Raw genomic sequence first — 27617 nt, forward strand, 5'->3', positions numbered from 1 at the left:
CAAGTAAATGCCTCTTTTTCTTTTTCTTTTTTTTCTTTTTTTTTTTTTTTTAGGAGAGGCGCACTCCATTAAAGTTAATAAAGTTATAGCTTACTACTTTAAACTGTATTCCTGTGTCTGTTTCATTCTCCCATGTGTTCAGATATACCCATCTTGTTTATAGTGTGAGTTTGAATTAACATTAAAGAAGCTGAAATATAGATAAGTTGAAGTGCAAAATTATACAAGACACTGTCTCTTAGGTAGGTAATACATACATTCAGTAACATATTATATGTTTTTCTTTCAAAGTTAAATGTTTATTATAATAAATTTTAATTTTTTCCATTGTCAAGTCCTCTATATGCCCCCATCCTATGAAGTCCTGTATGACATAAAGCAGGAATTGCTTGTCAGCCTTAGTTTCAAATTTACTGGCTTTTTATTGGTTATGTTACAACTATAATATTACTTAAACATACTGTAGGCATCCATAGCTTTTTATGAGAGAGAAAAATTCAGACTTCTGCTCTGTGATTCTAGGCACCCCTGTATTCACACCCTACACACTATTGCAGTAATATTTGTACAAAATATGCTTTGTGTGGTATCATATGGTGGTGTGGTATCATATGTGTGGTAACATATGTGTGGTAACACACTAATTAATACAATTGTAAATCACATGTTCACATGTAACATCCCTATGTGTGATGTTACTAAAACATGTTTAAAACTAGACAGCCTAGGCTAAGTAAAGGTGATAAACAGGTCAGTCTTAGACAAAGGAATGTGGGTTTACCTGAAGTAGTAAACAAAGCTATCAAATTAAACCAGAGGGGACTATCCCAATCCTGAACTCAAGAAGTAAAGAATGAATGTGGCTAGTGTACCACAGAGAGACACAGGAGACGGAATCCTCAGGAGGCTTCCTTACTTGAAAGACATTGAGGGCCGGATTACCCATTATGCATGTGCCTAGGGGTGCATAAAAATCAAATTTTGCCACTCATAGGTCCTGGCAGGGGGCAGGGCTGGCTGAGGGGAAGACGGTCCCATGCAGCCCTGCTGGAGCACTCCTTGCTCAGCCCAGTGGACAGTCCTCACCTCCCAGCGGGGCTGGTGAGTGTGGCTGGGAGCCAGGCACGGGAGAGTGGGTCTCGGTGTGTGTGTGTGGGTGTGCTGGACAGTGAGGGAGTGGGGAGCACTGGGCAGTGGGGGATTTGTGCGGGGTGCTGGGAAGTTATGGTGGGGCTGTGCCGGAGGCGCTGGGCAATGGGGGGGGGGTGTCTGTGGGCAAAGGGGCGCTGCAGAAGGTCAGCTGTAGGCGGGGGGGGGGGGAAGTGCTGTGCTGAAAATGCTGTGCCTAGGGGCGCACAAGGTGTAAATCTGACCCTGAAGAAATGCCTTTGGCAATATAAGGAACAGACTGAGACTCCATCTTTATCCTTCACCTTGAGGAGACAAAGAAGCCAATCAGTTTAATCTCTGTGATGGGTCCTGCCCAGGGAAAGGAGAATGAGGGTAAAATAAATCATCTTGAACAAAGACTCTATCTTGCTAGACTGTGTTTTAGACTTTGATACATTTTCAATTTTATTTGCTTGTAGCCACCTTTATGTCTTGTACATGATATCATTTAATCCATGCTCTTTTGTTGATAAACTTGTTTTACTTTTACCATAAACCAACTCTGTGCTGTGTTTGAAGGGAAGGGTGTATTTTCCCCAGTTAAATTAATAAGCTGTAATGTACTGACTCTTTAACAGAGCAAACTGAATATCTTTTGTGAAGCACAGTGGTAGGGGCTGGCATTGCAGAGAAACATCTCTGAAGAGCTCAGAGGCTGGAGTTCACTGATTTTTAGGATATCAATCCTAAAGCCAAACATTTTTAGAAGCTTGGGAAAATGTGGTGAAATGTTTCCTTTTGTTGTAAAACAAAAACAAAACCAAAAAAAAAGGGGGGGGGAGAGAGAGAGAGAGAATTTCATCCCCAAGTACCATGAGTGAACACATGCATGTGGTGACAACAGAAAACTTACTATCCAAAAAAACTGTGGAAGAGGGAGTTTGTTTGGCATTTCCTTTCTGACCAAAACCAGAAAATCGTAGAGTTCCCTTACAGAGGGGCTGATCTGACGAGATGGCTGACCAGAATAAAGATGTTTAAATGAGCATCTGAACATTTTTCTGTTTATGCAAATTGTGCACTCCTCCACCTCTTTGATGTTTGCCCATCATTAAACTTTGGGACTCGTTAAAGCATGAGCCATTTTATCAACTAAATCTTGTAAATAGTTAAACTGAGCAAAAAAACCACACCACGAGTCTTTCATTGAGATGCACTAGTTAAATAAGAGCAGGTGCATAGAGATCTGAGATAGTGCAGGTGTGCTGCTTTGCTTAGGTTGAGCCACTTTGTAAGTCATGCATCAGGTATTTTGTTTAATTTAACAATAGCGTTTAGCAAGAATCTGTTTAAAAAAAAATTTTTTTTAGATGTCTATTCTACTCTGTGTATGCACTTAACTCCTTATAATGGGGACTTTTCAAAACACAGGTACTGAGAAAAACATAGTCTTCTCTGACTCCAGGAAGAGAAGAACTTCCAGATGGGACAACTTGTCAAAGTAGGCCACGTTCTGAGCCACAGACAAATAACCATTTAGCAGATGGATATATTCTTCAGTCACTAATTATCTGCAACATAATTTAAAGCAGCATTTTTATCATATTTTAGAAGAGCATTTACTGGTGTTAGAAACATTTCCTTGTAAACTTTAAAACTTCAGCAGGCCCAAAGGGGCACCAAAAGAAGTAGATGCAAACATATATACAAATACTTTGTTCGCACCATAAAATAAAAAATGGAGTCACACTGTTTTTTTCCTTTGAGGTGGTTATATGAACATTTGCATTCAACATGCCCTTTAGAAGGTTGTTGAAGCAATAGAAATACAAGTGTTCTGGACAAAATATCTTCATTGAAACATGATAGGTTTATATACGGTAAGTAGGGTAGACTATTTAATATTCTGCAGTGCTAGTCAATGGTGGTAAACATTTTGGATCTCATTGATAAAAACAGGATGCATACCAAGTCTGAAAGTCAGGATGTGCAGTGGAGAGCACTGGCTTGAAAAACAGGCTCTTTCTCTTCAGTAAACTGTCTTTCTTTCTTTCTGCTATTTGTTAGGGTTTAGGCAAGTTTACAGCAAAAGCAAAAATCTTCATGGTAATTTATTATGGTTGCATGAGGAGAAATGAATATTTTCCCTCAGATTAGTGTTTCATTTTTATTCTTTGAGATAACCTTTTATATCTTATTTTCAGTCATTGTGTTGCAAGCCAACAGCAAGAACAGAAGTAAATCTTTAAGTATGGCACTGTTAATGAGGCACCTCACCGTATGACCCTGCTCTCAGTCCGCAGACTGCTTCTGGTGCTTCTAAACACCTAAACAATCTAAACGTTCCCTTTTTCTTCCTCCCACCAAATGTAAAAATTAAACAGCTATGCTTTTCTTTTGGCCAACTCCGACTGCTTTGGATCTGATTGTTTGTTTTTAGAATTAATGATCTGAGTGCCGTTCCTAGTGGACTGCTATACATGCTGCAAACTGCAATGTTGTTTAGTTTCAGTTAAAGCCTGAATGGTCATGGGGTCTGAATTCCTTCTTACCTGTACATCTATTTTCCTGATTAGGGTTGGGGCACAATGGTGGAGTATTGTGAGGCAGTTTGTAGTGCTGCTATCTGTAAACTGTATCTCACTTGTTGGCAAACAGAGGACAAATCTTACTTTCCATCTCCATCAGTCTAGACCCATTCCCTAACACAGCATTCACTTAAAAACATTTACGTAACGTAGCCAATAATTGTTTCTCACTGATGATAATATGCAAGTTGGACTTAAAATATTGCATGGACTACTGACAGGACTTCTCTAGTGGCTCAGTTAAGTTATAGGATGATACAGTGATGATATTTTATATTATAATTGGCAGGTAATGCTAGTCATTAGCACACAGAACTTCAAGTCAGGAGTTAATGCAGTGACACCAACTAGTTGTCTAATCTTGAACAAGTCCCTGAACCTCTTTGTTTCACCACTGTAAAATGGGGATAATATTTATTTATCTTACAGAGTTGTGAAGCTTATTATAATTAGTGCTTTTAAAGCTCTTCTTGAATTTCATATGAAATATGTTGTTGATGGGTAAACTATCACTCTAGAAAGTGCTGTGAGTAGTAAAAGACCCAGTAAATTGGGAGTCTTTACTCCACAGATTACTCACACTTGAACTGGTGAATACAATGCAAATTGCATTGTATTCACCAGTTGGGGTGGGTTGGGGTAATTGATTGTTATTGGGCAGATCCTCTGCTGATCACCTTGAAGGGAGCAGAGCTACACCAATTTATACTAGCTGAGGATCTGCCTATATTTCAATGGATACAATGAGTGTATGTCAGTCTTCAATGTACTTTCTTATCAGTTTCATTATGGATTATTCTAAAACTTAATTTTTTGTTACTGAACTGTATATGTTTACAATAGGCTGCAATACGAAACACTAGAGGCCAAGAGTACCCTCAGAATGAATATGGGGATGGCCAGCTAATCTTGGAAAACATTGACTAAGAACTACCCTAGGTTAGTAGCAAAAGTTCATTATCTCTGGACTGAGCTTGGTTATCACGCACGTATCAGTGAAGTTAGAGATGAGGAAGAGTAGAGTTGAATTTGGGATCTTCGATATTAGCCCAACTTGAAGCCTGGTTGTCAGAGAGAAGGGTTGCCAGTTGGAATAAACAAAAAGCTTTTCTCAGGGCTGATAAAATGTGTTGGAAGTGGCAGCTAGATTAAAGCCTTCACATCAAAATGAATACAGAAGAAGCTTTCTTCATGGCTGAAGAGGAGATTCAAGTTGTCAGCAGCCAGCCTGAGTCTGGCAAACAACATAATGCACTTAGGGCTAGAGAACTTTAATTAGAGCTCTCTTCAGGCTAAACACAAGTTCTCTCATAGTCTACAGTCATGATAACAACGCACTGACTGGCTTCAGTTCTACCAACAAATATTGATATTAACTTGGACAGGACTTTGTGTGTGTGCATGCTGCACAATCAAACACTACATTATTATCAGAGCAAAGACTTCAGTCTTGTAGGGTGCCATAGGTAAAGTGGGTGATACATTCATTATAGAAATGCTCAGAATTGTGGGAGGATTCTATTACAAAAACGTCGTTAAGTAACTAATTCCTGTATATTTTCTCTTTCCTTTAAAAGGAAAGCATTGCATCTAATTATTAGGTAAGAATATGACTTCTTATGAAGTGAACTGGACTTGGCAAGATTTGGAGATATAGCCAAACTGTTATTACTTCTTAGTTTCATGTCCAAAGAGTTTTATAAAAGGATAACTCAGTTCACAGACAGCTCTTCTGTCTTGTAAAATTAATTATGAAGAGATGTCAACCAATGATATACTGTGAAATGAGATATATTACTTGTGAATTGCATTAGGATTCTATCAAATGTGTGTTTTACAAACAATACGTTTTATTCTTCTAACAGAGTCTGATGAATTTGACTTTGAATGAAATTATCCAGTAAAGTTTATTCCAAGAGTCATGATTTTCGGGTAACAACTTGGATTTTTTTCTCATTTCCCTCATAGTGTTTATCACACATATAGGCTACTAAATCTAAAATTGAATAATAATTTATTTCCTCTTCTCGATAATCCACCATATCAGTTTGTGCTTCCTAAAGTAAGGGGCATGTGAAATTAAAGGGATTATTTCCTATCTTTACTATCTGCATCAAAGTACTGTTGACTGGTGGAGAGAGGGCCTTCTTCAGAAGTACCATGTATCAGTGTGTAACCCACTACCACAGCCAGAGGCAAGATGAACCATACTTGACGGACCAATGATTTAATTCTTTATGGCAAATCCTATGTTCCTATAGTTAGTCAAGTCATATTGTGGTGAGACACTGTACATGCGCTTCTCCAAATGATTACATCATGCAAACACCCTTGCTTTCCAATCCTGAGTTATCTTTTGAAGATAGTTTTTGTAGGGGCGAAGATCAGGCCACCACATTTATTTTTCCTTATGACTGAAGCATAATTAGTCAGTTCACTGGCAGTTGAAATGAACTCTGCCAAGGTATTTACACACCTTGTCATATACAAGGTGTGTAAATACTTGAAATAAGGAGAAAAGTCTGAAAGTTTAAAATTGTACATGGCACTATATTGATACCATTACCTCCCTGAGATCCATACATATCTCAGCTGCCAACTTTTTCTTCTGGCCCAATCAGTGACACAAGGAGCAAACAGAATGAACATTTTGTTTTAGGTGGTGTGTTGGCTTAATATATTTAAGGCACTTGGGATGTGAAAATCACTATACAAGTGCTGAGTATAGTTATTAGTATGTGTCTTTCACATTTTATTTACAGTATTTGCAATGTCACTTAGGCAAAGCTATCAGGAAGTCTTCAGTTCATGTTAAGGTTATTTTAAACCTTTATAGTTTCCTCTTTTAAGATACTAAATGATCCTTGTGCATTCCCATTTCCCTAGCGCCTCTCCCCCTTATTTTTAAAATGCTTTTAAATATTGTTTTTATTTAAAATAACCCCTTTAAAACTTGTGCCTGAAGTGTTCCTTGCCAAATGTTTTTTCCTTCTATTATTCATTACGGCCACAGCCAGTATTTGCAGAGCCAGAGACACGATGATACCTCTTTCCCCGATGACTTTCCTTTGTTGACACTCCCTATACCAGTTTAGTGTTTCCCAGCTTTTGTCTGACTCTTGTGCAGTCCCACTTCCCCACATTTACATCTTGGTTCACATGTTTTTATTTTCTTGTGTGTCTCCTGCTGCTCTCTTTCCTAGGTCCCATGTTTCCCTTTAACCATGCAATCAAAAGTGGAGGTGACATTGATGCGCAAACATCTCTGTGACTTGCTGCCAGTGGACAGCTCAGTTGCTGTGTTCCACTCCCTTCCCTTCCCTTCTCCTGCTGCTCAGATTGGACTTAAGCTGTGCCATGTGCACTCAAGCTGCACCCAAGCTTGGCTAATTCTGAAAGTCACCGCTATATGGCAGCTGCTTGATGGCTTATGTGAAATTATTGGGTGGACTATGGACCTCATCTAGATCCCTTTGAGATCAGTGGGAGTCATTGACTTCATTGGAGTTTGGATTAGGACCTTAGTTTGGTTCTTAGTAGGCAGTCGTCCTCCTCATACCCACATCCCTTGTGTTCACAATCTCCATCCCTGCTACTTTGGGGGTCTTTGTGCAAATAAGCTATTGACTTAAAGGACTACTGAGATGGAAATACCATGTGACTCCCAGAAGTGGTCCCTCTAGGTCAGTGTTGATTAACCTAGTCAGTGCAATATTGGGGTGGTATGCACTATTGCTTCCTGAGTTGCAGTTAGTTTACTTAGACTTGTATTAAATGTTCCATTCAAAGCTGTGCATGCAAGTATAGGACCAACATCCCCGCCTAAAAACTCTTCCATCTCCTCTATAAATGTAGAACTTCTGTTCCACTTAACTTTACTAACATTCCCCCTCCCTCCCGTAACAATGCCTTAGGAGAACAGATCAGTCTTGCAATGTGACTTGAAAGTCAACACATTTGGGCTCTGATGAGTCAAGAAGTGTTTGTGCAGTCTTGGACCCCTCATGTAGAACACTCTTTCCCCATGTCCTCCTCTGTTTGCACGATGAGCTTTAGCTAGAGTGTGTCAGCTGATTGTAAATGCTAAGGTGTCTGAGGTTGCCAGATACCAAACCATTTAAGACTAATAGGTCAGAATTTCACCTGGAAATCTATTAGTAGCCAGTGCACGGATGTAACTTTCTTAAAAGGAAGAGAGCCCTTCAGCAGTTGCCTAAATTTCCAAATGGTTTTAGATGTAGCACTACGTAGAGTCTACTGCAGTCATCGAGACTGGAGGAGATAGCAACATGAAAGTCCCATGTTAAGTTTGCATGTGAAAGAAAACTTCACAAGACTTATTCTCTATGGTTGTAAATCTCTGTATATAAATCTTTCACTCGTAAGTTCTTCCATTTCACTCATCTTTTATTTTTAGTTTTAAATGTTAAAATGTTCTCTTTAAAGCTTAAAGGAATAAACAGATTTGTTTAAATTAAGTCAAAGAAGATAGTATCCAAAGGAAAAATTCTTTATATTTATTATCCTCATCCCCCATGTAGATTGGTTGGAACTTGATTCACTTGACAGATAATTGCCTGACAACCAATGGCTTTGATGTTAAGCTTCAGTAAAGCAGAAAGCAAGTTCCTCAGCACCTCCCCAGCAGTCATTGGGTGGTCTGCTGTTGCCCTGTGCTAGAGCACCTCTGAAATTCTTACGGAGCTTTTATTTTTTTAAGCTTCATTTCAGCAATGCAAACCTTACTTCACACAAGTGAATGCATGGGGGTTGAGGGAGAGAAGCAGGAAGGGAGCCGGAGAAGACAAGTACAGTTTAAAACAAACAACTTCTAAATTAAAAAGAGTGTTAAATACAGATCAGCTGCTCAAACCATGACAGCAGATTTAATTCCTTCCTCCTTTTACCTGATGGAGATGCGCCTGCAGGGTTCGCATCAATTACCTGTCGACATGTGGAAAATGATTGATGAGCTGCCTCAGGCACTGGAGTATACTTTGTCAACCACTCATGATTTATACATCTTATCTCTGCCAGAACAAAAGACAGGACAGCATGCACGTTGAAGGGAAAAAAGAAAAAATACCTCTCCAAAACGGAGGCTGTTTGGGTTCCAGCATATAGTATGAGGTGATAAGGTTGATAGCTATCTATTATTAGGTCCCTCATTAGGCATCTCCTGCCTGTTTCTGCTGTGGCTGCTTGGGTTCACCAAGCTATTTGACCATTCCCTGCTGGAAAGATGCTGACACAGAAAACATGGAGCAGTCTAGAGTTACATTTTAATTACACTACTATCTACAAGAGTCTCTAGAGCACTGATGTTTGCTCTGACCTTTTGTTTTAATCAGCACTCTCAAGGCATGCTGTTAACTGCCACTGACAGAGATTGATAATTTATACAGTGGGGTCCTCCTTTAAAAGCTTTCATTAGGGACTATTACTGAAATCAAATACTTTTGCTTTAGCATCTACACATCATTTTGAAATATATAAATACTGGGGACAGGTGAGTCTGTTCCATAACAGAGGAACCAAACTTGAACCTTCACCTCAAACTGGAAACAAACCCATAGTAATGTTTTTGACATTTGGGGAAAAATGGTTGTTTTATTTCCCTTGTGCTTCTGAGACCCTTTGAGCCACAGTATTCATTCAGCACTCAGCAAGAACTCACAAAAAAAGTCTTATGTTAAATATCTCACTGTGATACTACATTCTGGGTTAAATTTTCAAAAAGTAAGTAGAATTTTATTTTGGGGGCCTCGGACAGCTTAATGGGGCTGATTTCCAAAAGCCTACATCCTCTGAAATCAGGCTTCTTTAAGGTGTCTCAAATTGTCACACAAAAATCACTAGTCACTTTTGAAAATGTAGGCCTCGCAACCATAGGACAATATTGCAGTTTATCTTGATCAAGTCCCTAAGGCAAGTTGTTTCCTCTTTTGACGTTCTACCACACCACACTGTGTTTGATTGGAAGGTTTCATAGTGGCTACATCTGCCACTGTGAGACAAGGTTCTATTCCTGCTTCTGCAGTTTATCTGCTGTGTGATCTTGGTCAGGTCACTTCACTTCCCCAGGCCCCTTCCCACTCTTTCTGTCTTGCCTGTGTAGATTGCGTGCTGTTCAAGTCAGGGACTGTCTACCACTACAGGTTTGTAAAGTGCCTGGGGCAGTGGTTCCCCAATCTTGGTTGAGGTCTCTTGATGTGATACTGTAATACAATTTAAGTAGTAATAATACTTCAGGGCAATAGAAAACTGCACTAACGCTGTTAAACATGGCAAAAACAGGGGTGCCCAATCATACAGAGGCAAGAACCAAAAGCTTTGTGAAAGTTTCCTCTGATCATGTTGGCTATTGCTGCTAAACTATCAAAGCAGCAGTTCTATTTAACTTCTAATTTAGGGCTATATTTTGCCACTTTTACTCACATGCAGGGATACCTTCCTCTGAAAGTAGTGTTAACTTCATTAGGATTACTCACAAAATTAGGTTTTAGAGTAGCAGCCATGTTAGTGAGCTGTAGCTCACAAAAGCTTATGCTCAAATAAATTGGTTAGTCTCTAAGGTGCCACAAGTACTCCTTTTCTTTTCACAAAATTAGGTAGCATAGAGCTTCAGTAAAGGTGGTGCAATCAGATCCTATATATAACATGCATTTTAATTAAAACACTGGATAAATTAATGTAGGATAGGTCCATCAATGGCTATTAGCCAGGATGAACAGGGATGATGTCACTTGATGATTACCTGGTTCTGTTCATTCCCTCTAGGGCACCTGGCGTTGGCCACTGTCAGAAGACAGGATACTGGGCTTGATGGACCTTTTGTCTGACCCAGTATGGCTGTTCTTATGTTCTTAATTCAGGTATATGTTGTGATCTATATGTGCTCATATGTTCCTGGGATTGGCATTTTAGAGATGTGTGTAGCAGAAATCATGATCTCCCCGTCTCATGCCTGTCCCATCCACTGATGTCCACCAATCCTTGATTACCCGTGCTGGAAACTCACTTTAAAAATAAATCCTGTTTACTTTATATTTTAAAGTGCTGCTTTCCTTCACAGTGCTGAACTGCTTTTTGTTGTTGTTGTTTTGTTTGACAGGCTGCTTGTAGATAGAACAGTTTTCCATAAGGAATTGAAATCATACATCAAATGTATTGTTTTATATGTAAGCCACTTGAGAACAATGAAAGCAGTTGCTGGAACCCAAATACCATTACAAATAGATTTATTGCAGTATGTTTTCTCCCACCTTTTTCTAGAAGTTATTACTTTAATCTTAAGAATTTATGTAAGTAGGCTTGTAGCTTTTATATGCTTTATGCATTCACTTTTGAGACTTTTTAGCTATTTAGTGGCACAGTGTTTAAAACAAGTGTTATCAAGGAAATAATTTCAGCTTTACATCATTTTTTTTATATTCGCTTCTGAATGCTACATATAAAATAGCCAGATGGTAATATAAAAGAGTTATGGCAAATGTCATGGAAACTTATCTTCACAATGCCCTTTAGCTTGGTATGTTCATCTCAACCTACAAACATCAAGAAGGGATAGAGATATAATATCCCTTTGTCACAAAATAATAGAAAATTTCAATGTCTTCAAACTTTAAACATTTCTAAGAAAGAATATGTTAGAAATATGAGCAATTAAAGTCATTCTAGCAGTGCATTTGTAAAAAAAGACTATAAAATGCTTTTAAGCTCCTCTCCCCAACAAGCACAAAGCAGTTTTGAAGTGAAAATAATTCCCAAAGTATAATTCTTACAAACTACATCAGATGATTTAAGAAAATTTATCTTTATTTTGTGATATTGTATTATTGCTACTAAATAAGATCTCAAAGGGGGAAAAGTTATTTACATATTGTTCACCCAGAACTTAACACACATTCAGTAAGCATCTAAATGGAATAACATATTTCATTTACAGCAATATTGTTAAAATTTTAATCATCATCCTGAATGAACTGATGTGCCTAATACTTTTCCCAAATTTTTGAACATAGAAGACTTCCAGTCATGTTCTGAATATCTTGTTCGGGGGGAAAAAATGTACAAAATTAATTACATTGTTGAATGGAGGACTGCAGCTTAACCAGCTCTTTTAAAAAACACTGTGTTCCCTCCAACCTAACACATCTCATCTATTTCCAGCTTTAATAGCCATCAGTATTAAACTGTTGTTGATTAAATTGCTGTTGGTTTTAAATTATTTTTAAATAACTACTAGATGTGAGCCTATACTTTCTGTAGTACATAAATTAGATGAAATTTAATACTGATCAAGCTGACGGTATGATGTAAAATCAGCATTGTTGATGAGTTTATCTGCCATCCCATGTACTGGAGCTAAGGTAAATGGTAGGTTCTGAAGTCATGCTTATGTCATCATGAAGAGATGCAAGATTATTAAATTCAGCTGAGTTGCCACCTAAGGAGGCGGTCACATTCTTTCAGATGCAGTAGCCTTCTTGAGATTGATATGAAGAAATTAGACAAGTAAATACCTAGGTGAAAAATAACGGTAATGATCAAATGAAGACAAAAACCATAAAAAACAAATTAGGGAGGCTAAAAGAACAGAAATTGTAACTGTATTGAGCTAGACTTGTAATCAAAATGTTGTGATTGAACAGTGAGCAATTTTCTGCTGTCTAAGGCAGTCCTTGCCTTCCATGTGAGAGTGGTGCAGAATTAATTGTTGTATTTCAGAGTTGCATTTCTTGGAGAAAAGTGGGGAAAAAAGGCAATTTCACTTTATGGGCATTGCTGTCATGCAGCACCATTTAAGTTAACTGAAGCAATGTCAGCAACATCTCTCTGATTTGTCCTAAGTAGGCTTACACTTTAAAATCTATGGTGCACCTGCCAGTAAAACCTGGCTGAAAGTAAACTACACATCTGATGGTGAATATTTGGTTAATTCACCCCCACCTTGGAATCAGTGAAATATTTTCCTGCCTTCCTGCCACCCCACACTAATAGCCAATTGCAAATGTCTCCAGGTTAACACTAAATAATACATGATGCCCAAAAGAGGGACCTTTCTTGCTAAATATAGGTTTGCTGAAAACTCCCTTGAATTTCTTAAAAAGAAAAGGAGTACTTGTGGCACCTTAGAGACTAACAAATTTATTTGAGCATCAGCTTTCGTGAGTTACAGCTCACTTCATCGGATGCATTCAGATCCAATGAATGCATCCGATGAAGTGGGCTGTAGCTCACAAAAGCTGATGCTCAAATAAATTTGTTAGTCTCTAAGGTGCCCCAAGTACTCCTTTTCTTTTTGCGAATACAGACTAACACGGCTGCTACTCTGAAACCGTGAATTTCTTGTATCTCATAGATGCACCAAACTGGACACCCTCCTGTACTTGTAGGGTTACAATAATGATCCCTCAGCATGTGTGCTTCCGATGCTACTTTTTAGCTTCTTCATAAAGAACTTGGTGCAATGCTACTTGAAATTGTTTTACGAAGGGCCTTCTTTTCTTTTTACTTAAAATGTATTTTATTTTATCTTAGAGGTAAATGACTTTTGGGGATCCTGTCGGCAGACTCAGCAAATCAAAGAGTGAGCTCTCTCAATGCCAGTCTATCAACCAGACTATAGGAGGGACCCAGTGGAAGCTTTCTTGCTTGGGGTTCCCCAAATCAGAGCAATTTCCTTTTTTCACTCTCTTTCCCCATTGTCCATGATCTCCTTCCACCATGTTCTTACTCCTCCATCCCCCTTTCTTTTACCTATATCTTTAAATTCCTCCCTTCTGTCCTTAACTCTGTCCATCTATCTCCAGTGGAGAAGCTGAGAGTGACTAATTTATTCTTTCCCTTTAGGGAGAAGTGGGAGAGAGAATTGAGAGTAGCAGTAAGGACTTTTTTGTCCCTCTTATGATATGTATGGACCACATGTTCTCTCAGCTACTAAATGGTTAGTAGGGAAACAGACTGCTTGCTCAGCTGATTGGTGGGCTCAGAACAGCTGCGGAATTTAAAGGGCTACAGAGTGGAAGGGTGGGGTGACTGCAAGAAAGGGTGAGGACCCATTGAGAGCAGGACCCTTGAGTAGCAGATTGGTGAGAAGTCCCCCAGAAAACCAGAACCTCTTATAGAGGGGACCAGAGGGTCTGAATCTGAGGAAAAGCCTGCCATTGAGGTAGAAAGGTGGGTAGGAAGGCAGCCTGGAGAAATGTAAGGGGATAGGAAAGATTGGTGCCAACCATTTCATACAGGTCCATCCTGGAACCCAGAGGAATGTGTGAGCCTGGGTTGCCCTACCAAAATCCATGAGGGGAGAGTTTATTAAGGCCTGAGCAAGCCAGTCCTAGTCGAAGAGGCCAGGGACTGTATGTCCTTCAGCTAGTGCTTGGCTTCCCGATATATGGAACCACATACCACTGCGAGAGAAGAAAAGACTACCAAGAACCCAACCGGAGGGCCAAGGACATAACAATGAGAGAGTTAGCCAGTGATCAGCCCACCAATAAAATAAAGGAGGGAAACTGAGGCAGAAATGTGTCACTACCCTGTCTCTCCACAAGGGGGCACCAAAGATTGAAAGAAACCCTAAATAGCCCCTGAATGTGAAGGCCTATTGGGGCCCTATCTCCCCCCCCCTCTTGTGGAAAGAAAAGAAGCCCCTAAGATGAAGAAATTTCTTTCACCTCTTATCTCTCTAATCAGAGAGGTGAAGATGTTTTTTCTTTGGGCCCGTGGCTTTACTTGACCAAGCAAGGCTGGGATGAGGAAGGAGCACAATAATTAACTTAACTTTCCTCTACTGGCCTTATGGAGAGTACTGTCTTTAAGGCCCAATGTAGAACGCTGACACATGAATCTTAATAGAACCTATGGTGTCTGACAAGGATTGTTCTTTCAGGCCCCTTCACAGTATGAGTCAATGGATCCCAGGGTAATTTGTCCCTGATTTAGACCCTCAAGTGTTTAGACTGTTAAGTTGAAGTTCTTGTGTCCACAGTGTTTTTGGGATTCCATGGTTGCTGAGCATTTATCCCTCATAAAGCTTCATTGATAGATTTTGACCCCCTGTCTATAAAAACTGTGGCTCTCCAGGGACTGAGGGAGCAGTAATTGATCTGGGATGAGCCATAGACAAATACACTCCTTCCCTCTACCTTTGAATCCTGGTCTGATACATAGCAAACTCAGGGCCAGCCCTAGACTAAATGGCACCCCAGGTGAGGAATGTCTTCGCCTCCCCCTCCATTTGTTAAACTTTTTAATACCTGATTTTTATTTCATTTGAAGCCCATTTCAAAACTTTGATGCACAATTTGCATACATGATTTATCCCTGTCATATAGGATGATAAATTGGCATGCTAGGATCTGTAAATTTTTATTTATTCATGCCATATATAAGCAAATAAAAAATATTTCCTCTAAGTTTATAGAGACTTTTAAATTTAAAGAATAACTGAAATGTACTAACATCGAGAAATTGAACTGCACACCAACATTGGGTGGACCATTATTAAATATTGTTACCATAGGTGACAGCCTTAGAATGTTAACCCTAGTCCTTTAGTTCAAAATGTCGCTTTTCTCACCTTTGCCCTCGCGAACTGAAGCACAGTGTCACAGAGATCCAAAGACTGGCCAATGGCATTTTCAAGTGATAAAAAAGCAAGCAATGTCAGTCTCTGTTTGGCCATGGTCGATCGAAGATATGTTTTAATGGACCTGAGCTTCGACTGCTTGCAACTGTGACTGGCAGTGTGAGCAACAGTGACCGGCAGCGTGAGCAGAATCCTCAAAGCTAGCCACATGTTAGGAAAAGTGTCCTTCAGCTCTGCATCATGAATGAATTGGAGAATTTGGAGTGGAGAGTGCTTCCCGTGTTGCAAAATGTGACAGATGTTGTCTAATTTGACATAGACATCTTTATCATTGCTGTCCGAACATTCCCCATGTGTCAGTCTCTGGTGAAGGTCTGAACAATTGTTCAAGAATATTTTCCTGTCCACCGGCAGCTTACTAAGGTCATACAACCCTCCCCCCCCCCCATGTCTTTTTGTGGTGCTTCATTTGTCCACACCTTTCTTTGATGGAAACTAGAGCAGTGGCAGTCAGCAAGCAAAAAAACTCCCTCTTGAATTTTTCTTCCAAGCTTCCCATCGTCTGATCTCTTCCCTCATAACCAAACTCTCTCTTCTTCTGATGAATACAAATTTCCTTGAAGACAGGCTCAACTCCTTAGTTTTCTGCCATTTATTGGGCAGCAATGATGGTATCTTCAAATCTGTTGTCTTTGTAGGTCACAACGAAATCAAGGCAGCTTTTCATTAAAGTAATAGCAGTCGCAATGTCCATCAACTGAGTTTGTAATGCCTGGCTTACAGCGTTTACTTGGAACAGGATATCGTGCCAAACCATAATTGAGACCAGAAATTTAAAGTCAGTGATCTGGTTTGCCAGGCTTTGCATTTCGTGTTGGGATTCCAGCCTCCGCTTTAGTCGACTGTGCCAGTTCCATCAGAGTGTCACAAACTTCAGTCTCTTGGTACCTCACTGGCCTTACGATGTCTCCCAGCGAGTATCACTTAGCAGCTTTGTGGTCAGATTTGAAACATTGTCCATGAGGCTCTTCCGCCTGATAGTTGATGCTGAAAACAAGATGCATATCCTTTGCAGTACTCTGAAGAAAGATACTGAATCTTGCATCTGACACAACCAGATTGAGGGAATGGCAGCCAAAAGGCACAAAGAAAGCTCTTGGATTCAGTGCTAGGATCCTTGCCTGGCCACCACTGTTTCTTCCCTTCATGTTTGTGCTGTTGTCGTACTCTTGGCCACGACAATCCTGAAGCTTTATTTTATTCTCATTCAAAACATTCATAAACAGTTCTGTTTGGCCTTTTACAGTAGAGTTATCCAGAGACTGGAAACAGGTAAAGTGTTCCTTTACTTGGATACAGCCGTCCTCATCATCAACAAATCTTACTGTAAATGACATCTTTTCACTGTGACTGTGAGGAATGCAATCCGTTATTATGATGTAGTACTTCGCGTTGCAATGCTGCATCTATATGTTATCAAGCACCTTCCTTGCCATAAGGTCAGTCAATTCATTTTGAATTGTTTTGCTGAAGTAATGGTCCATAACTTCTTTATGAACCGCTCGACGAAGGTGCTTACACATGACATCATGGTACTTCCCAAGGAGCTCTATCAAACCAAGGAAATTAACATTATGTTCGGTGAACAACTTATCCAATGAGCCCTGGAAAGCCAAATTATTTTTTGCAAGGAAGAGGGTAATTGAGATCAAATGCTCAGGCATGTTTCTCCAATGCTGGGTTTCTATATTAATAATGCGCTGGTTTTCTGCCTCTGTATATTTATTCAGCTTGAGCCTGGACTTGACCTCCATCCATTTGGAGTACGCCATAAAATGGCCGGGTGACTTTTCATGTTATGCCAGTAATTGTACCCGGAAAGTGCAAGCAACTTTTTGGCATTCCTGTCAAATGCTTTGCAAGAAAACCAAAACACTTTGTCAGCTGATTTCAAGAAAACTAGTTAATGCCAATTCAGTTTCTCACCATTCTTGAGCACTCTTGTCACAGTGTGACTTTGAGAAGTGTCACTTCTGTTCATTTACTGGAAACATCATATCCTTGATTTTGCCCAGCCCATTGAAAATTGTACCATCAGTATCGGCAGAGTTTAGGATCACTGGCCATAAAGCAGAATGTGATGTATCGATTTGTGGTGTGCAATTTTTCTGACTGCTCTTTCTGTCATCATGCGAGGCTGATTCTTTTTCATTGTTTCTCTCCTTTTCATGTAAACCAGATTTTTCTTTGTCATTACTCTCGTTTTTATGTGCACCACATTCTTCTTCATCATCACTCTCCTTTACACAGCCAGGAAAACTGGACAATTATCCATCATTGTCCTCAGGTTTCCATTCCTGATCTTCAGGCAAATCTGCTAATTCCTTTCATTTAACTTTTGCTCCTCAATTTCTTCTGTACTGGGATGATCACTACTGCCTAAAGCCCGGTCTTTGTTGTTCTGTTTCCAATATTTTCCCTTCAAATTTGCCCCTTACTGCAAAATAGATTGTAATTGAGGCTTCCTATACTGAGCTTCTGAAGGCTTCTTCGGAGTCATATATTTTATTTTCTATGGGGGAAAACAGACAGTATTAGGCAGAGCAAAAGTTTATGTTCCTCAGTCTTACAAAGTCATCAAACATTATGTGTTAAGCATGGCAAAAGAAGTATTAATATTTATTTTATATTATTGCATAGATAGGGGTTCAATAGGTATCTCTGGTGTCTCACTAAATATGTTCTTTATTAGTTACTACTTACACTCTTCAAGTCTTAAAACACAAATACACTTTCAAAATTACACAATAAAACAAGGTTCACAATATCACAGCTAGGCTGTCATTTTACTTCACTTAGTTCTTATATCTCACTGACTGACTTGCAATGCCCCACCCCTTATATTCCCATGAGGGCATGGCTGACAACATTCTAGGAGGTTCATGGAAAATGTAGTTCTCAGAAAGTCTGGAAGGTTCCACGAGATTCTACAAAGGTCCAAAAAATTCTAGGAAGTTAGTGGAAAAATGAATCCACATATGGAGTACCTGAAACATTTTACTTCAAAAAATCTGTTTTCCCTTTTGTCACGAACGACAAAAACAGCACCCCGAGTCCAGCACCTCAGCCAGTCACCTGTGTCGCCTGCACCTAAATCCGGCCCTGCAGCAACTCACAACCTGATCTTATTTATCCTCTTCTTCCTTCCATGTAACCGAAATGGAAGAGTATCTTCAGTCATCTAGCTAAGGACTCCATTTAGTAGTGCCCAATGGTCAACAAAAGAGTCCTCCAAAGTTGTAATGAATGAAATGAGACCATGTGTAAGGAAATTGCCTATAGCAAAAATTTGCTCAGATGGTTTTATAAATAGTGTCCTTTTCTTTTTTGTATATATGTCAATAATGTGTAAAGAAAGAGAAAAACTGAGTGATGGATTTATAAGAAACATGGTAGTGTGAACAAGTAAATTCTGTAAATCAGTTTGGGAAAATACCAAATATCCTATGACAGGTTTCAGAGTGTTGTTAGTCTCTAAGGTGCCACAAGTACTCCTTTTTTTTTTTTTTTGCGCAAATATCCTATGTTTTTCAACACAGTGCAGGTCTCACTGTCTCTTTATTTAATACTCTTTTATACTGTTTCCATTTGTATGGTAGATTTTTTTGTGCAAATCTCATTTTTATTCTTTCTGGTATCTACTTTAGAATAAACGTTGCAGATCCCAGCTTCCTGAGTCCATTGTCTCTTTATTATGTTCTGTGCAAGGAGATCAGGTTTAATCATCCAGTCTACAGTATAAAAAGCTTGGATTGCACATTCTAAGTGGAATGAAGATGATACATAAAGAAGCAGATCATTTTATAGGCTACTGTTCTATTTTACAGAATTATAAATAAGGTAAAATATATTCCTTTGCATATGTAAATTGTGGAGTGTACAGACCTGGATTTAAAATAAATTCCAAAATGAATTCATTAAGTCTTGCTGAAGGTCTTGGAGATGTGCCTTAGTCTTAGTGTCTCATCTAATAAATAAACTGCTATGATTACAGCTTCTTATTTAGATCATAAATTTTATCTGGACAGGTTAAATTTTAATCTGGGCACTGTAAAAGTCTGTCTAGTCTCAGTTTGAGTTTTAAATCGTGGATTCATCCCAGCAGTTTACCATACCTTCTTAAAAAGAGTCAAGTATATCACGTGAACTAATTGACTAATTTATTCAAGTATCCAAACTTTATCATGAAAATTTATTTTAATTAATGACATTTGAAAACTATAAATTGTTATGGATATTCTAAGAAAATGATGAACTCGTGAAATCATTACCATGTGAACATCAAATCAATTATATAAATACCATGCTAAGGCTATAATTTCTGAACTGACTTCATACGTGCAACCTTCTTAAGCATCCAACATAAGTTTAGCTGAAAGCTTTTCTATGCAATGTTTACTTGTCTTACGGTACGGCAGGAAGAAGGAAGGTGTCTAAATGTTAATTACTACCCACATTTTTTGTTTTGTTTTTTTTTGCATTCTTATTAAATGATTTCACTTTCTTGCTTTCCTCCTCTCTGTTTCTTCCTCTGAATGAATCAAGCACATAGAAATTGCTTATTCATTCTGAGATTTGCAAAATCAGAGCATTTAGTGCAAATTCAAAATGGAGATAATGGATCAACTGAGAATTTTAATGGATCACTAAATGAAGGAATTTCTGTTCCTTTTTTCTGAGTGCTCTTTTCAACTACTCTCTGATGTAATATAAATGTATTATTTTCAGCGCTGAGTTTTTTATGTTGATTGCTCCTTTTCATTCATTGGTATTAGTGTTGTTTTGACGTGTAAAAGTGGGACAATTTGATGGGTTATTGTTTTTTAACCTTACTGTAGCAGAGTCGATCAGAAGCGACAACCATGGGGCTTTTTTAAAAAAAAACCTTAAATGGGCACAATGTGACTTTTCTCACCGGATCTTTTACACTCACATCTCTCTGTCTGTGAGAGATGCATGGCAGATTGACAATATATGGATGAGAGATGGCATAGGGTGCTCTAGAAATACGGATACCTGACAACCAGGGAGTAGAATGAGTATTTTGCTTCCAAAGATGGCATTTTCTATAGAAGCTGGTGGCACAGTTCTTCCTATTATTTTTATGATTTCCTTCTTTCGGAGATGAGACCAGTGAGATTGATGTCATGGTGTGAGAAATGCAGTGAGGCTTACTACGTACCATATCTCACCCAGTGGCAGGGAGATGGACTAGGTGACCTAATATGTCTCCTCTGTCTCTAACTTCTGTGATTCTATGAGTAATAGTGCAGCGCAGAAGATCAATAGCCAGTTTATTGGCAGTTGTGGAAAGATAGCTCAGATATGTGCATTTGTTGTAGATACATGATGGCATGTGGCAGTTAACTTTGGAGATAGCACATGAACTTTGGAGATGGCACCAGAGAATCACTTATTCCCCTCAGGAAAACACTGTCTTCACCACTGGAGTTAAGAACTCTTTTGGTTATTGTGATGGCTCTCAGGGCACACAGGACTGTGTGTCACCTTGTTACTCCCTGTTTTCAGCAAGAGCAAGACCTGCTTGTGATTAACTGGGGTCAGCTCTACAACACCTCCAGCCATTTAGCCACCCAAGCCCTCTCCTTTGAGCTATGCGAGCCCTTATTTTGCTGTGTGGTTTAACAACAGTCCCTGTGCACCCCAGTCCCTAAGCCCCTTTGAAGCATTCCCCTGTAGTGCCCAGACTCCTATCCACTGAATACTCACAGTAATACCAGTCTGCTATCCTCAAGGGAACAGTTAAACCCCAGCCTGTACGATTTATCTTAGGGTCTGCTCCTTGTATAATACCACAGTACTGAGATATATTTATAGTAAAACCAACAAGAAGTTTATTATCAAATATTCAAGAGATAGTGAGTAAGGATAATGAAAGCAAAAGATTATGTATAAAAAAATCATATCACTGTTTTAGAGACTAAATTTAACAGAAAGAAAAGGAGTACTTGTGGCACCTTAGAGACTAACCAATTTATTTGAGCATGAGCTTTCGTGAGCTACAGCTCACTTCATCGGATGCATACTAACACGGCTGTTACTCTGAAACCTAAATTTAACAGGCTAACCTCCTGTTTAAAGATGTTTATCTGACCCCAAACAACATTTGCAGGATTTCAACCAAAGCTAGTTGTGATCCTGTTTTCATGAATGTGATCACACTGCCCAGTTACTTCCTAGACACCTAAGAGGTGTCTTCCTTGCCTTCTCTCTGTATCCCTCTAAGTTAATGGTCCATACTGAGTCAGGATAACCCCTGGTGGTTTATTTTCTGATGTGCTTCCTCCCTATTAATTTCACATTCCCCCACCCTCCCGCCATTGATTTTGTATGTAAATAGGGTTCCTGTGGTGTTGGTTTACAATGCTTATTTTACATGCTGACAGACAGGTGAATAAACATCTTTTGTCTGACAGAAAACCTGTTTATCAATTCTGCCCTGATACAGATTTTAGAATATATTTCCAGTATACAGACATAACTCCTTACATAGTATCTGTACATTCATTTCACACCAGTGTGACCCTGGCTTTCACTTAAGACCTCACATGACATTCTTTGGCGAATCAGATTGTATATACCAGAATCAGTATATTCTTGTAATCTTGCCAGTTGTCACTGAGGGGTTAATGGGTCACGGTTATCCAACCATCATTTTTCACTGCATTTCCAACCTAGAAACAGAATTTTAGAATGTGAGAGAACTGATATAGCACAATTACTAAAGCTGTCCCTTGTATCCCAGCTTTTTTGTTCTCAACGTGTCCAGGGACTCATCTTTTCTTCCTATGTTAAAAGATTTAAAGGGGGAGGGGAGGAGTAAAAACTAACTTAAAATATTTATTTTAACTTTTGTTAAAATTATATTATGATTCCAGGGTTGAAGTTTAATGGTTGTTGAGCACCTAATTTCTTTAGCTTCTTTGAAAGTCTCAGCCAACTTTTAAAAGGCTTTACTGTATATAATGTGTCCCTCCCCGCCGGCCCCTTCTTTACTGGTATAAATCACTAGCAGAGGATCTGGACTCATACAATCAATCACTAATTGAAACTGTTACAATTAGTCTGAGGCTCCTTACTAACACTATACCAAGCAGTAGTAGCTTTGGAATTAAACTGAACTCTCAATACATTTTGATCTCCTAAGGGGTTTTACAGAGTCTAAAAAGAAGAACACTGTAAGATTGATTTTGCTACCTTCACTTAGATTAAATATCTTCCACTAAAGCTCTGGTATGTATGTTCAAAAGTTCACAACTTTGAGTGGTATGGTGGAAAAATATCTTACTGATACAGAAAAATTGAAGGGAGGCACCAAATTGTATGGTTATCATTTTCAGTGAAAGAGATTGCTACCTCTTACCCTGTTCATTTTGACTAATATCCAGGAACAAAAACAGATCCTTCAAAACACAAAATTTAACTTTTTTTTTACAGGATGCCTGTGGAGCTGTCTTAGTTTATTTGCTGAAAATATAGCCATTATTGTGGCTTATGTAAGTATGGAATTACAGCTCTTTGTATGAAAAGAGATAAAGTTTACAAAAGGTTGCCAAAATGTGGGTCATGTTATCGATATGACAGAATTACAAACCTAAAGGCTGGGGAAGAGGGATGATTTTGAAGTCAAGTGAAATATCTAGGTATCCGAGAGGAGGAGCCAAAGTGAGATTGTTTTTGAGCAGGCAGGTGAGTTTGAATGAGAGTAGGGGTGTATCTGCAGTTTACAATATGGGTCTGGATTTTGAGCTTTGGTTTGGGCACATCTCTCAATGGGTCTTTTACTTTTGGTTTCATTATTTTATTTGAAAACTGAGTGAAATCAAATGAAAAACAGACACAGAGCATCTTATGTGGGATACTCGTCATGACAAAATCTATACTGAAGATAATTTTTAAGATAATGAAGACATAAGGTGGTGAATAATAAGGGTCTTTCTTTGCCAATTAATAAGATAGCAATTTTGAATCTAGTGAGTTGAAGAAAGGTATGAGATATCCAAATTTATGTCTCCTTTTTATTGACTTAGCTCTTTCTTTGCTTTCTGCCTACCCCAAGCCCTTCAAATTTTGGTTATCATGCACAGAGATACCTAATATTGAATTCAGACATGGGGGCCATGGAATACTGAGGTAGATGGGAATTGGGAGGAGACCACAGAGTAAATGTTTGAGTGGAGGAGCATGTAGCAACAAAAATGGGATGGTTGAATAGATAGGAGTGAGACTGGGAGCAGAAGATGAGTGAGAAACGATGAATTGTTCCATATGATCAAAAGGATTTCAGGGTGCCTGATAGTATCAAGGGAACGACCGAGGATTAAAAAACAAAATAGAGAGGAGATAGGGCCACAGGAATTGGAGGGCATTCTGACCCACGGGAAAGGGGAAGAAGCCACATTATAAGTGATTGAGCAAAACATTAGTGGAGATACAAGGGGGGAAAAGAAGTATGTAGAATGTTGGGTTTTTTCCATACTCTTTAGGGAATCAGAGAACACACCAGTGAAACAAGAGTATTGGATTATTGTTGTGATACAGAGGCAGAAGCTGAAAGGCAGAGAAAATAGAATTAAGGAGGATGGATTGTTTCAAATGTTGCAAGAAGTATGAACATAAGGGAAGATTAGTGGGTCTGGTGAATTGGGAGGATAAAAATATCAAGGATTGGAGATTGTCAAATTTGGTGGTGCAGGCACACCGTTGTGACAGATGGCAACAATCACTTTATGAAAGAAATTTATTATATTTGCCACACATACAGAAACAGGAGAAAGAGTTGAGAAAGTTCCAATATGACATTACAAGGATGCGTAACATTGAGTCAGAAAATTGTGGACCAACATTCTATTCTTAAGTGCTTTTATTAATAATAAAATATTTTATTTATACCATCTTCCTATCTGATAAATTAGTTATGTATGGCATTGGCCACTGTTGGAGACTAGACAATGGAATAGATGGACTTCAAAAGTCTTCAAAAGTTGTCTATCAGCATGGCAATTCTTATGTTCTTATATATTCAGTGTGTTGTAGTACACCATATCCTGCTGTAGTACTTCTCCACTCCTTCAGGCAGCAGATTTGTACTAAGGGAAAGAGGGTCAGACAGTTTGGTAAAAGCTACTTTCTTTGGTAAAAGAAAGGTATTTCCCGCACTTCTTAAAAAGAGAAAAGTGAAAGAAACTCCTACACAAGCAGGTAATTATTTTGTCTTCATTAGGCCACAGCTTTATAATGTCCTAGTTCAGAAAACTGAAGAAAAGTATTGTTTTTGTCATCTTTATTACAAAGTTTCTCACTGGGTTAACTATAATAGTGTGTGTGTGTGTGTGTATGAGAGGGGAATGTTCAGTAGCTAGTTCTTTTTTTTTTTTTTTTGGTGGGAAGGAAATTTAGAACCTATCACAATGATTTTCTTTCCTTTTTTTTATTCTAAAAAGGGTCTGTCTATAATGTAGCCATTTTAAATCAAGGACAAGGCCTGTCAAGCTAGTTCTGCTGAGCCATTTGTGTTAGTGCCTCATCTGCTTTGTCTGACATCTCTAAACAACTCTTTAAAAATGTCGATTTTGGCATGCTCCACAAAGGAGAACTGAAGGGTGTTGTTTAAGTTATTTGGGGCTTCTCTGTTTTTCTTTCTGTCACACAAAAATGTGCATTTTTTTCATCCCCAACAAATGTGTGTTTTAGCCTCAAATGACCCTGGCATCTTAACATGTCAGAGTGTTAATAAAGCATTGAGGCTGTCATAATGTGGGGTTAAATAAAGTCTTCATGAGCTGTCTATTAAGCTGATTTTTTGTTTGTCACTTTCTGTAGTTGCTTTATGGATGCAGCTTGTCTTGGTTTGTGGGCAGCCAAGCAAATGGGCTTTGTCTTTGTTCACTGCTCTGTTTAATTCTCCCCCTCATTCATTAATCATCCCTTTGACTATTTATACCAGTGGCAAGTATAGCTAACACACTTAACGTTTTCTTTTGTCTAGGTGGCACCCTTTGTGGGGACCAGAGGAAGGCTAATTATTAACTGTAAAGTGACATTAAAAAGTCTTAGATAAGCATACAAATGCTGCATCCAGTGAAATGCTAAAAAAAAAAAAAAAAAAAACTTTCAAGTGCTTGGGGCCAAATGAATTTCTGTTGGTCTATGTAGTTGTGAGTTCACTGTAGCAGTGCCAGCACCCAGATAATTAATGAAGGAGATCTATTAAAACTCACTGAGCCTGCCAAAGTCAAGTTTTCCAGTTTCACCTCTGGACAGCTTAGCTGGATAGTCTACACCTTATCATTTGGAAGCAGGAATGCCAGCTTGTGTGATCTAGTCAAAAAAAGTCTCCTCCTGTCCTTAAAGGCTCTCGTGATTCTATGTACACAGATCTTGGGAAGTTTTTGCCCAAGTATTTTTTCCTTAGTTTTATAAACTGAAGACTGAATCTTTATCTTCATTTATTACTGTACTGATAAAGGATATTTGACATGTAGGTTGCCACCTTCTACCCAACAAAGACCTGTGAATTCCCATTACCATGGGATCACAATACTATCTTCATTGGAACCTCCCTGGTATTATGTGGTATTCCTGAAAATAAGTCTGGCCCAAGTAGACTGTGTACTGTAGCCATTTACCAGCTGGTAAACAGTATCAGTTATTTGGCCTGCATGAAACAAGTTTATAGTCAACCTCGTGGGGTCCATATCAGGGTTCTCAAACATTTTCATAGCATGGATCAGATTTTAATCCAGAGATAGACACTCCAGCCCTCTGAGAGTCATTTTCCTGTGACAGTTATTGTAATTACATCCATGAAAGAGTAAAATGTAGAAAATATGCAATCTATATTTAGCTTTCTGTTAACACAGATGGAATAATGACCACCATGACTTAGCTTGCAAGTTCTTTGGGACCGGGTTCATCATTTGGTTAATTCTTTGTACCATGCCGTCTGTCTGTCTGAATCCACTTGCTGTCTCCTGTTTTATACTTACATTGTAATCTCTTTCAGGCAGGGATCATCTTTTTGTTTGTACAGCGCTTAGCATGCGGGGGTCCTGATTGTGACTCAGGCATCTGTGCTACCATAATACAAATATAAAGTAATAATAATATAACCTGCAACCTCATCCCCAAAATACTCATAATGCTGTGTAGATTGTAGCATTAGCCACTGGAGACAGGGGATACTGGCTCCTGTCAAGTGGTAGAAGTATTAACTTTTAGTAACCCTGAGCACTGATGAGTGGCTGAGGCCAGGGGTGAAGTTCAGGTTCCAACCAGAACTCTGTTGTGACAAATGTATTACATGGACTACCAATGGCTCTCAGATCAGAGTCTGAGAATATCTGCTTTGCAGTTGACACCTTATTGGTCAGTATGAGCAGAGATGTTAGTAAGTGGACATAAAACTTTAACTGTCCCATGAAATGGCCTTTCATATCAAGCTGAAGGCACAGGGAAGCATAGAAAAACTTATACTCTCCCGCCTAAAGTTTCCCCTTCCTATAGATAAATACAGGACGTTAGTGTCTGTGAAAACTACCAGCTTGACAACGCTGACGTTTTAGATGAAACTGCAGTAGCATTGTCAGTTAAATATATCTACAGTGCAACTTGCCTATGGTTAAGTTGAGTAGAGTGCCACTGCAAAGTAGGTTGATAGTCCTGACTTCTTTCTGCACTGTGCTGTAAGCAAGGTGTAATTCTGATTATACAGAAACCCCACTTTGGCAACAGTGAGAGGCAGGCTGTGTCCACTCAGCAGCATGTAGTTACACACAGCAGCGAAAGGCTCTGGCAGGGGAGAAGCAATGGAGGGTAGGTCTACACCATAATGAGACACCTGCCATCTTGTGCCAGCTGACTCGGGCTCACAGGCTCAGGCTAAGGGACTGTTTAATTGTGGTATAGACATTGTAGGGTCTTAGAGCCTAGACTCCAGCCTGCACCTGAACATCTATACGGCATTTAACTATCCCCTTAGCCCGAGCCCTGCAAGCTCGAATCAGTTGGTACAGGCTAGCCATGGGTGTCTAATTGCAGTATACCTAATACTCAGAGAGAGGCTCTGGCAGCTCACCATCTACGCTGCTATTTATATCCCTGCCAGCTGGGTGTGCAGTACCTGTTCCCTATATGCCACTGAATGAAGCTGTACACTAGTGAAGTTCTGATGGGGTGGTGGTGGGGGAAATGTAAGTGTGTGTGATATAATTTAGGCTTTGTATTAGAAGTTGTGTTCTATA

At 39.1% G+C, this 27617-nt stretch overlaps 1 protein-coding gene across 5 annotated transcripts in view; it reads left to right on the plus strand.

Annotated features, from left to right (window-relative positions):
- Positions 1-27617, plus strand: part of LRMDA (leucine rich melanocyte differentiation associated) — a 938688-nt gene that overhangs the window by 614154 nt on the left and 296917 nt on the right. Inside the window, exon 6 of one of the 5 annotated variants that reach the window (XM_043550615.1) lies at positions 3315-3410. The exons of the other annotated variants lie outside the window; for them this stretch is intronic. Within the exon in view, the coding sequence (XP_043406550.1) occupies positions 3315-3359 (45 nt within the window). The 3' untranslated portion in view covers positions 3360-3410. Of the gene's footprint in view, positions 1-3314; positions 3411-27617 lie in introns of those variants that run through there. 5 annotated transcript variants of the gene reach the window in all.

This window comes from Chelonia mydas, chromosome 7 (assembly GCF_015237465.2).
Source record: "Chelonia mydas isolate rCheMyd1 chromosome 7, rCheMyd1.pri.v2, whole genome shotgun sequence".
Taxonomy (NCBI): Eukaryota; Metazoa; Chordata; order Testudines; family Cheloniidae; genus Chelonia; species Chelonia mydas.